The sequence below is a fragment of the Anguilla rostrata genome, chromosome 17, assembly GCF_018555375.3.
Source record: "Anguilla rostrata isolate EN2019 chromosome 17, ASM1855537v3, whole genome shotgun sequence".
NCBI lineage: Eukaryota > Metazoa > Chordata > Actinopteri > Anguilliformes > Anguillidae > Anguilla > Anguilla rostrata.
The window spans coordinates 20,020,889-20,033,207 of NC_057949.1; the positions used below are offsets into that span (position 1 = coordinate 20,020,889).

Below are 12,319 nucleotides of genomic sequence, written 5' to 3' on the forward strand. Positions count from 1 at the left end.
TGGTTTGCAAATGTGTCTTTATTTAGAAAGCATAGTAATAAACATGGAATGACTCCCACAAGCTCAGAAAAGCCACCTCGCTAGGAGACGGCCATCATGAGAACCCACCATAAACGTGCACAATGCTGTCTGCCCCCGGACCCCCCCCCCCCATAACTATTTTGTTTCCTCATGCTCCCATTATAATTGACAGCTGTTCTGTGTACTTTTGCTGTAATTATTTGTGTCCCTCCTAAAAATATGCCTTCTTTACCCAGCTTAACTCAAAGCGAATAAGGAAAGGATTCTCTCACCAGTGTAATTCACTGCTAGGGACGAACGATTAGACAAAACACAGACCTAAACTTGTACTCAGAAGGCTGGCATTTTTTCCCCCGATAAAAGCACACAGGTTAATATGGCAGACAGTGGGCGGTCAGAGGGAGGACGGGCAGCCTATAAGCAGCCGGACGAGAAAGCAGAACTGCCCAATCGGTAGCCAGACTGGGACCGGCTCCGCCCTCCTGGAGCGGTCTATTTGATCTCAATGGCTTGGATCCTGGTGTCCCCTTCGAACTTCATGTGCCTGTACTTGACGTCGCCCAAGCGGTTGGGGAAGCGGACCACTGAGCCATCGGGCAGAGACACCTGGAACTCCTGCGCGTTAAAGGTGATTATTACCTGTGGGGGGGACAAAGCAGAGGCAGGAAATGACATAAGTGGACACCCTTGCATGCCATCTGGCCTCCAAGGATACAACACTATAATGAGGAGGACGTTGAAAAAGCCTACACTTCCGATCGCCAATGAGACTATTCGGGTTCTGTTATCCGAACAGTGGAAGTCTTGGTCTAGTTCTTCTCTACGATCACAGAATGTTTATTGTTTAGAAATTAAAAGCTGGATTCATTTCATAGAGAGCTAAATATTTAATAATGTCACCCCGTCGCTCGAAGAACACAAAACGAGACACTGACTTCATTGTCCTGGTAAGTTACCGCACAAAATTTCTGTAGTCAGAGTTGAAGTTTGAGTCTTAAAAAAGGGAATAGATTTATTTGTTAGAAGCCTGTGTAACCAGTGTCGGAGATGCAACAAAAGTTCTCACATTGGACAAGTTTGGGTACCCACCATTGGAAGCTGCTAGTGAGCTAGATAAAGGTAATGAGACCTTTGAGAAATTGAGTGGTACAGGGTGGGGATACAGAGTTCGCTGGAAATCCCCATAAAGCTCTAATGACTGAATAATTAAAGCACTCTGTGAGCTGGTGGATGTGCCTGGGTCTAGGCATCAATTGCCCACAAAAGGATGGCAGAATAGTGTAGAGATTGAACTTGACAAGGTATTTAAGATACTGTGGTTGCAACTTGGAGGTTGCAACCACAGGCAGGGCACAGCAACAGTCCCCTTAGGTAAAGTACTCACCCTGAATAGTTTGACAGCTTGATAACATAAAAAAATACAATCTTTGCTACTTAAACCTTTATGGAAAAAACATGCCTATCCTGAAGCTGTGTGTGTGTGTGTGTGTGTAAATGCCTCTATGCTCTGGAGAAGTATGCCTGCCAAGCAGCCACCGATGGCAGGAAGTGGCTCACCTTGAACTCCTTCCCCAGTTGGAAGGGGAAACTGCTGTCCCTCACTTCCTCGCACCACTTCCCTCCCTGGTACGAGTTGCAAACGATAGTGCGCTGGTCGCCGTGGGCATCGAAGCGAGGGTTCACATGCAGGGCGATGTCCTGCTCGTGCCCTATGTTGATTGCGAAACTGCGAGAGAGAGAGAGTGAGTGACACAAAGGAGCGTTTGAGGAAGCTGAGCTCGTGACCGCAAACCCACCCCCCCCCCCCCCACCCCCCACCCCCCTTGGCAACACTGCCATTACTTCAGCAAGCAAAGTTTGTAGCTCTGATATGCTTCAGTAAATGGACAGCATGTCAAATATGAATTCTCGGGAACAGAAAACTTCTATTTTCCACTTAGTAATGGTTTTATCATTTGGAGGTTTGAACTTAATCTTTTATTAGTTGTTCAGTTGTAAAATTCTGATAGAACAAAGAGTCTGATGGAGCTTTCAATTTGTGTTAAAAAACCAAATACATTTTTTAAAATGGAGATATAAGGTTACTGAATGACGCAAGGTAGAACCTTACTTGGTAGCGTTAGGGTTGACCATGCCTGTGATGGTCATGGTTTGCCCTGCCTTGAAGGACATGTTCTTTATCACAACAGCCTGTAAAAAGGAAAGACAGCAGGGTTATCATCTCCAGCCGTTTCTATAACAACCTCCTCCGCCTGCACGAGGTCCCGGCTGCTGCAGCCAGTACATCTCTCCTCTTCATCACAGAGCCCTGTGCGCCATGGACCTCTCTCACTTCATTACGTTCAGGTCGCTGTTCTGTCAGCAGTGTTCTGGGCCTTTTTTTTTTTAGACGTGTCTTTGTATCTAAATAAATCCCACATAAGCTGAAACAGGGAGAAGCTCTACTTTTGCTATTTTTAACTCCTCCATCATCATCAACTTTTTGCAACATCATCGCCATAGCCATAGTTACCATGGTAATCTTCATATCAGGGTGACAATTTGAATTAAATATTAATTTAAATATTTATAAATTGTACTGTAGGTTTAATCAGTGAAATAAAATGTCCTATGTTTACAGACTGGGACACAAAAAAGTTTGTTTTTTGGTTTTTTTTCAACCAACACCGGTAATGATTAAGAATTATGACTGGGACATCTTTCCACATTACAGAAAATTCTCCACTGTGTGCATAAGAGGTTCCACAGTTAAACTCTAAAGCTTAGGCCATAGCCCTGACCAAATCCATCCACTGAGCTGTTCCCCTGGTAAGTCAGTGGTGAACACGCCCACCCTCATTTTGTATTAAAGAAAAAAAGTTTTTCTTTATTCAAACAGGGAGATGCTGTGGCGAGGATCGAAACCCATCCTGCATGCAGGATTTGTATACGGCCCAAGCGTCTGTCACTCTGCGGGCCGTGCCACACTGTCTCCCCATGCCTTTTCCTCTGCTCGTATCCAACCTGTCTAATATGCTGCACATGAAAGGCCGGTACAAATCTGGTCAATTCATCTTTTTGGGGAGGCCTGGGTGGGCAAGGGTAGGGGGGTAGGTTCAGCAGCATCTTGGGGTGTGGGTGGCAGTTATAAACTCTGGGTCCGTCGTCAACGATACCAAGCAAGCTCTGATCTTTGAACAGAAACATCTGTTTCCAATCTTTTTTTTCCTCCCTGTATTTGGAAACTTATGGACTACACTTTTTCAAAATGTGGTGGGCGGCGTGGCCTTTTTCCTGATTATTATAGGACTAAAAAAGATTTCCTCTCAAAATTATGGGTCGGAAAAGCTGAACTAAGAGTTAAAAATCAGATTTTCCAGAGAGCAAAGCACCTGGAGCACAGCCCAGCCTGGGCTGGAGGAGGGAGACCAGCACCAAGCTCAGAAAGACCCAATTTCCACACTGCACATGTGGCAGAGCCGCCACAGAACCGGCTCCTACTCCCATCAAGTCATTACCATTATGAAACCACAATAAACACATCTACAATGAGTACATCAAACAGTTTCTCTGTGAGACAAATAACCGTAGTTTGTGTGTGTGTGTGTGTGTGTGTGCGCGCGCATGGTCTCAGTGCAGTATGTGTGTGTGTGTGTGTATTGGACATATAGCATGAAGTATCCACGTAATACATGCAATTTATTAGAACCTAGGCATTTACCAGTTAGGAGGTAAATACCGATTCTATGCTCAGGTGTGCATCTGAAGACAGGTAAACTGCAATTGGAGAGGCAGACACTGCATCTGCCACATACTGGGCTGGTAGGGCATACCCAAAGACTTTAAGGCGAAAGGGTAAAGACACAAGATCTCGAGCCTTTCAGGGCCTCTCCACTCTAAAATAGATTTGGCAGACATGAGACTCAGAAGAAATCTGGCAGAGGAGGGGGGAGATAGGGTAACGCTGGTGCATTCTTTCCATGTGAGTCTCCCAGCCCTACTGTAAACTCGCTGCACCGACACGGGGCGTGGCTTTGGCCCGCCGCCGCCGCCGACTGTATGTCCCGGCGAAGTGATAAATACTGCAGCTCTGTCCGGGGCTGATGAGGAACAGCTGGGGTCCGCAGCTTTGGTGAAAAAAAGATAATGGACCGGCGAGCGATTCACTTCTGTGTTCGAACGGTGCAAGGAGTAGCTTCCTTCTGCCGTGGCTGCAGAAGACTGTACATGGTAGAGTTTGAGAACTCATGCGTAGGAATGTTGGACAATGGCCAATGGCGCGCTTACCACTACACCCCACCCCCCCCCCCACACACACACCCACCCCCACCCCCACAAACTTTTTTTGAAACCCAGATATAACTTCAGCTCTGGGTCCAAGGTTCACACTTCGACACACTTGGACCCTTTTCCCACATTGGCTGTATTGGCACCGTGTTTTTGGTGATTTCTAGGGCTGAAACATAGCTTCCAAATCTAAACTGGACCACAGCCAGCTTGGTCCAGTTTAGATGGCACTGTCCCAATTTACGGTGTGTGAAATATCATTAACGTTTTGTTTGAGAGCAAAATTAAGGCCAATGTATTCTTTATTTTTTCTCCAATCCAAAATTTAGGTTAAATTTTCAGTAAGGCAGACCCTAAAATGAAAGAAAGATGTGGGCGGGAAAAAAATACTAGCTCAAATATGTTGCTCATACTCTGGAACAAAGTGCAACAGTTAGATTGAAAACAGAAGGGTCCAACCAGATTTGGACACCCTCTGAATTGGCGGGTAAAGTCGACTCTGTCATCGCCCACAAGTGACCGTTGCCTCCAGATCAGTGAGTGAGGAGGTGTTAATTAAACCCTGGAATGCCGTGAGGGAGAGGTGTGGAGGCCGTGCCCCGCCCTGTTCAGCCAGTGACACTGCAGCGATGTACAGCGATTCCTGATAACACATCCCTTCATTCCTCCAGCTGAAGAAACACCACAGAAATAAAAACGTAAAGAAACCCTGGCTTTTTGAGTCACAGAAGCGTGTGCTAAATCAGATAAGCTCACAATGAGCTCAGATATTTATGCAATCATAAAAGGTTTTCCTAGGAGTGAGCACGTCACAGCTTCACTGAAATTCTGCGTTTAAACTTTGAGTAAGACAGCTCTTTCTTGCTGCTTGAGTGCAAACCTAGTTTAACTCATTTAAAGTTGATTCGAAACATACAGGCAAGCTACTGTACGACAAAGGGGGCTGGTCAGCCCAAAACTGACAGAAGCACACAATGTACAAAACCAAGCCAAATGTGCACAAAACAAGAAACCTAGCAGAGGTTGTTATGTTGTATGTCTCTGCAATTATGCCGAGTTTAAAGGTTTTTACTTAACAATTGATTGTTTCTGCAGTACTGCTGTACCAAAAGTGACATGCCTGGACCACGCCCTAATCTGCCACATGTTCAGCTTCACACAAGTCAGCGTGTAACCAGCATTGGTGGGCTGTGATTCCGGATTGGTGCCCGCTTTTTCGATCTCAGGAGGGAACAAAGAAAAGGAAAGAAATGGGGGGAGAAGATAACTTTTTTCCAAGTTTGACTCCAGCCTAAAAAATCCAGATTCTCAAGTCTGAATACCCGAATCACTACTGTTATCGTCGGCTTAATCCCATCTGAGTAATCTCATTTTTCAAGAGGGACCTGGGATGGGTCAGACAGCCAATGTTTTTACATCCTGTCCACACAGACTAACTCACTTTGCCCATAATACAATTTGCTGTGCTCCACATCAGCTTTCAAATAGCTGTGTTTGTAGCCATGACTAATACACAAAACAGCAATACAAAGCTCTTATTCAGAACAGAATTTTCAGGGCATTAAAGAGAGACCTCTACCTAAAAAGGATTCTCTAATCATGGTTTGAACAATAACTAAGGTTGTGAAGGAGCAAAAATAGAATAGTTCTACAAAGTGCATTAAATCTGAAATTTCCACAATGTTTTGTTGTCTCAATACTTCATAAAAAATGTAGGTTTTATGGTATCTATAAAAGTTGGATCTTCATATATTAAAATGAAAAAAACTGAATTGATTAAAAAGCACAATCTTCATTAAAAAGTGAATGCATGGTCACACTTGGAAAGGTTTTTGTCCATGTAGTGTCCAAAAACCTTCCTTTCTGATATATTGATTCATGGACTAATTACAATGCAGTCTCCAGATATGGTGTGCTTAATACGATTGGATAAACGAGGACAGGTTATCCTTCAAATGTATTAAAATGAATTGGTTTCGTTTTAGGCGAGTCACAGGGCGTGACACAGCTCATCTCATAGCAAAGCGCGCAAATGAGCACACCCAGTAGTGGATGCAGACAGAAAATCGATAAAAAGATTTTTAAAAATTAAAAATCGAATAAGTCACGATTCCAATATCTACGCGGTATCAAATCTAAAATGCAATATGATTCAGTCACTTCTAAGCGATGGCGCATGGACAAGGTATACTTCAATTCATGTTTCGTTGTTAGATTTTACCCTTCTTTCCAACGACCGGTTCTGGCAGCAACAACTGTAATCAGAGAAAAGTAAGCACTACACAATCAAATGCGGTTAATACACAGTACAGTCCACTTACCGTCATTTTGGCGTCTAGAAGCGTGCGAACGCAGCAAGCAGAATGATCCACTTCGTGGTTCTTCTTATAAAGTAAAGATTATAGGGGGACGGGCACAATTTGTGACGCGACTAGCCAGTAAGATCCCCGTTATTCAGTTCTGACCAATCAGTATAAAATGAAATGTTATCTCCGTTATTTCACTAAAATATCACAGCAAGCCCTTTCTACTTAGTAATCAGATTAATGCTTTTATCGATTAAGTAATTAAATGCATGAATGCCACAATATCACAATGAATTGGAAAAACTCCCTGCATAGCCTATAGTATGGAGACGAAGTTAAAAATAGGTACGAAGTTGCCACGGTGACCACACAATATTTTGTTCAATTGGTTTACGCGTAAATTCAACATCCTCTAAAATTCTTCGGAACTGACTAAACTGTTCGGTGTTTAAAAATACCATAACTATAATTGTTTTCATATATGCTACTCGCATCTTTTACTACAGTCTTAGGAATTAGAAGGCCTTCGTCTGTGGCACAATTCATGGGCCGCACAAACGCATTTAATTTTACTTCAGCTTATTATTGTCCAAGGCGAATTTAAATATCCTTATTCTGTCCATCATACATTTTAATACTATTTACAAATGTAATAAATCAAATTATGTGCTGGAAATATGTGAAGCCATCATCTAATTTAATGTTCATGTTAGAAAGTTCCAACAAATTGCATTACGACAACGTAGATAAGTAAATTAAGTATTCTTACCATTTGTTCGTGGCCGGATATGTTTATGCGCACTATAAAACTATTAATAACAAGGAAAGGCAGCTATGTCAGTACCATGACTTGGTACAGGTGTGCACCATACTTTTTTGAAAATGAATCTTCGTGCAGGGGCCAAATGTAGATGGGTTTCTCTGGGGAGGCACACAGTTGGCCAAGGCATTGCCAAGGGAAGGCATGTTTCAGTTGACAGCACATCCTCATCTCGCCTTTGTGGTCGATTTCTGTGGTCTGCCTGCGCAAGCTGCCATGTGGTCTTCCGGCGTGAAGACTGCACAGCTCTGCCGGACTGCGGAGTGAAGAACAGAGCAGACTTAGCGACACGCGTTCTAAAGGACGAGCTCTGCACACCAACTCATCCTCTCTTCTTTTTATTTTATTTCACCTTTACCTCCTGAGCTATGTCGAAATAAGACTGATTGTCTGGCAGTCGGAGGGTTGCCGGTTCAAACCCCGCCCTGGGCGTGTCGAAGTGTCCTTGAGCAAGACACCTAACCCCTAACTGCTCTGGCGAATGAGAGGCATCAATTGTAAAGCGCTTTGGATAAAAGCGCTATATAAATGCAGTCCATTTACCATTTCACCAGGCAAGTCATTAAGAACAAATTCTTATTTACAATGGCGGCCTGGCAAGCAACAAATGTCATTATGTTCTTCATGTGTAGGGCACTGCATTCTGGGATTTCCATTCTTGCTGGAAGCCTACACTTTATAACCTCAGCAGTAGGGAGGGAAAACAAGAGAGCAAGGGAATACAATTGCTTCCTCCCTTTTCATTAAACAAATGTCACTTGGTGTGGCTGCCATATTTCATCCTGGCATCTTGGGGATTCTTCCCTATGAGCAAGGGAAGGGAACATCAGGAAGAAAGCTTAAAACTCAGATCCGAACGCAGCCCAACAGTCAGATTAGACAGTGTTCGGTGGCTGGCATATCACTACAGCGCCCCCTACCTCCAGATGTCTGGATTACATCATGTGAGACCCAATATTTAGAAAAGAGGATGAGAAAGCAGAAGGCAAGCAGGTGCCAGTTGTCCATTAAAAATGCAATGGGATGGGATGATCTTGTAGAAGAAAATTCACGATCTTACATTATAATCACATATATCATATATTGATTGTGTGCTGCCAAAGTAAGCTGAGTCAAGTAACCTCTGCTCTAGTTTGTGTAAGCCCTTATGGAAAAAGGGGAAACTCAGTTATGCAAAGTTTAGAGTGATAACCACTAACCACAAATACGAAAACACCTTGAAAACAATACCTGTAAGCTAAAAAAAAAAAGCCAATATGGGTTACAAGGGTCTTCATACAAACAAAACTGTTGTTGTGTACATATAATGACTCATCTTTTTTTTACACCTATTGGTAACCAATAAGAAACCTTCACAAGAGCAATGATTTGGAATAACTCTGACTTCTCCAAGTGAGTGTGTTAGACTTTTCCCCTGATTAATTAATCATTAAATCATTTTTGAATACAAGAAAACAGTCTCTCTTCCTTCATGTTAAAGTGAAATTTCCACTACAGTCTCCTTTGCAGGCAGACAAACTCAGAAGCCAGTTGCCTTGTATGTGCGTTTGTATGCCACTGTCTCTACCCATTTTCATTAGGGGTGTAACATGACATCGATCCAGATCGATGTATTGGTTCACAGGGAAAATATTGGATCCAATCAATACAACATACAAACATCAATCTATATTGTTATGAATCATAGCAAAATATTTATTTAAATGTCTATATTATCTTAAGGTGGTTAGCTCTCCATTAACAGAGACAACATCATTGTTTATGTTTCTGAATTGACCTCATCACTCACGCTATTGTTGTTTTTCCTTCTGTCAATAAGTTTTTGCACGCTCATCCTCATTTTGGTTGTATGTGTATGTTGTAACAGGACTGTCTTAGCTGAATCACATATATTGATTGTTTCTTACTAAACGTATCGTAGCAAAATTTGACATATTGCCAAAATATCGAACATTCCATCAAGAATCAAAATCATATCTTATCATGGTGAAGCCTGACGCTTTACACCCCTGAGTTTAATGACTGCATTTTGAGGGACTCAAGCAGAGGGTTCCCTGCAGTGGGGGTCTGTCCAGTGTGTGCTTCACTCAGTACATTGAGCAGTAAACACCTGTTACTTTCTTTGCTATGATATATGTGCAATGCATGTAGTACTCCCCATTTCTCTGTGTGCAAAAGTACAGCGGGGCAGTTACCTGAAGGGGATGGGGGGGGGGGGGGTCTGAGTCATCTAACAGAGGCCAAGCCAGCTTTACAGGTGTAGCTGGGAAGGTTGGCCAATCTTGATCAAAAAGTTTGTTATTTTTATGAAAACAGTTTCATGTTTCATCAATGTTAATAAAGTACATTTTTCCAAAACATACCCATTGGTGGTCTATGCTATGTCCTGGTAGTGGTCACATTGGTGGCATCATGAGACATGTTGCGTAGCTGTTAGTACTTGTCGGGACCTGTTGGCGACCATCCGGGACAATTTATGATGATTCAATGTGTTGACACTGGTGATAATAGTCTACAGGAGCCTTTGGGAGTAGCAGACCACAACGCCTTCTGCAGATAATCATATCCTAAGAATTAACATAATAATTCATCAGAAGGTTTTGGCAAAAGTTTTCAGAAATCCCAAGACACTGACACGGTCTTGCCAGCATGCAAGTTCCTTAAATGATTAATTACGCTATCCAGCTACTCTTGCCAACTAAGCAGATAAACTTTCCAAATGTTGAATCTTTGGATATAATTACCAACAGAGATCTTTGTGGTCTGCAACTCCCAAACACTAAACAGGACAAAAGTTCAGTGAAAGACCAAAGAGCAGGAGTGACATACACCAAAAAAATATTTACCAATGAACACCTAATCTATAACTGGTCAAATCAAGGATAAGATGCACTTTTGGGCTTGTAGAGACATTTTACAATGCAAATTATGAGACAGGGCAGTGGAACAAAACTGAAATAACAAACTAAAACCCAGCTGATTCACTGAGCAGGACCCAGACTCGAAGCTGCTGAGGTTTTGATGTGCTACATTCATCACATGCAGCACATAGGACACGTATATGATTTAAATATTGCCTTTTTGAACATATTGCAGTCAAATTTTGATATTTGACTTGCAGTGTGATTTAATTATTATTTTATTTTTTTTAAGAGTTTTTACTGAGGCATACATTTTGCAAAATAACCCCCTGGTCATTTTCTGTCATTTTGTAAATGTATTTGTATCCACAATTGTATTTTCTCTTTTAGGATTCCTGATGTGTTGATAGTACTGATGTGAGTGCACAGTTATGCACCACAAAATGGGTGGTGCTACACCTCCAGGTGCCATTCACAATTTTTTTTTTGATGAAATCAAATCGTTCCCAGTCCCCATAGCAAAACACAATGATTGGTCATTTCAGTGAGAATACAATGGCTCCTCCCACTTACGGTTTCATGAAGCTCCAGTCTCATAACTGGTTGAAAAAACTGAAAGCAGCCTCAAACTCAAGTGCCACATTAATGATTTTGGTTGGCACTGCTATAAATACAGTGATCCAGACACTTGCAATTTGCCATGACTGTGTTTGTGTGTGTGTCGCCAAAGAAAAACTCTTTCCGCTCCTGGATATGTACTTGTAGATGCTTATTGAGTCACAGTAATTTGATGCAATGAGCTGGTGGCTGGCATTGAAAAAGCAGCGTTTCTTGGCTTCTTACCAAACCCAAGCGAATGTGGCATTATCCATCTGTCAGGGAAAGCCAAAACCATGATGTCACATGAACAAATTCAAATGTCAATTAATGCCTTCAACAAGGACTTTTCCGTCAAAAACCAAAAACAAAATTTGATCAAACTGCCAGCTGGCATCTAACCAGAGACTACTCACACAGGAAACACAAATATGGCTAGCTCTGCTTAGGAATGGGTTCTACTAGCCGTTTTGAATCAGAATGTTTATTATTGAAAAGTTTACAGCTTTGGGGAAAAGCCCAAATTCCAGTTGCCATTTTGTTTCCAAAAGGTAGAGCCAAATCAAAAAACATGTGATTCTGGCTTGGAATAACCCAAAGTTAGGAGCTGGGCTTGTGGTGTGACCTCACGCTTCACTGTTTGCCTGGATCATCACTACTTCATTCTTCTCTTTAAAAACTTAGATGGAGAATGGCAAAAGATTTTGGAGAATTGACAGTAAAGCTCATTACCACATTATAAACAGCTCAACGGTGACACCTCTCACCGCACAATATAAATCAAGTGTCAAAACACTTCTTTTTTTCTCCTTTTTATTTTGCAGAAAGGAAATATGTCACATATGACAGCGTGTAGCGTGCCAGAATTCTGTCATGTGATTGACTGTTTCAGTTTTTTTTTTTGGGCTAGGTCTGCACTGCAACATGCAGATATCATTTCACTGATGTGGATCTGTCTCAGCATCACACTTTCTAGCACACCTCTAAATACAAATTTTTAAAACGTCCACGTACAAAACTTCAAAATTATTCACACATCAAACTATTCTGTTCTGTCATTCTTTATCAATGTAAACAGCCCCACTCACAATCAGAACCGACTGCTGTCAGCTTGATTTTGAAAGGGATACTTATCCCTATTATTGCCCCCAACAATAATCCATAAGACTACTTAAATAGGAAAGGATGGCATTCGGTCGTCTTGCAGGCAGTTGTCGACCGCAGATTCTGGTAAGATTACTCATATTAAAAACAAATCTTATTTCTAAATGCATGCATTCCATTAATTATGCGATTCCATTTTGATGAATCCACCTTCTGTCAGCTTCACAGATATCTTTGTGAGTGTTCCAGGACAAACGCATGATGCTGAGGTTTTTGCCAACTCCAGCTTCTTTATTCCAGCCAAACACAGTCATAATGGTTCCCTCTTCCCCCCTGAGGTATGT

General features: G+C 42.1%; 1 protein-coding gene across 5 annotated transcripts in view; it reads right to left on the minus strand.

The window, feature by feature from the left end:
- Window positions 1–12,319, minus strand: part of LOC135243809 (beta-galactoside-binding lectin-like) — a 20,294-nt gene continuing 7,975 nt past the window's right edge. Inside the window, exons 2-6 of one of the 5 annotated variants that reach the window (XM_064315872.1) lie at window positions 9,777–9,863; window positions 7,466–7,669; window positions 2,132–2,211; window positions 1,579–1,747; window positions 1–660 (exon numbers count right to left, since the gene is read on the minus strand). In XM_064315872.1, the coding sequence (XP_064171942.1) occupies window positions 514–660; window positions 1,579–1,747; window positions 2,132–2,211; window positions 7,466–7,543 (474 nt within the window). In that variant the 5' untranslated portion in view covers window positions 7,544–7,669; window positions 9,777–9,863 and the 3' untranslated portion in view covers window positions 1–513. Of the gene's footprint in view, window positions 661–1,578; window positions 1,748–2,131; window positions 2,212–6,608; window positions 6,689–7,362; window positions 7,386–7,465; window positions 7,670–9,776; window positions 9,864–12,319 lie in introns of those variants that run through there. The other 4 variants (XM_064315870.1, XM_064315874.1, XM_064315873.1 and 1 more) reach the window with 4 other exon arrangements.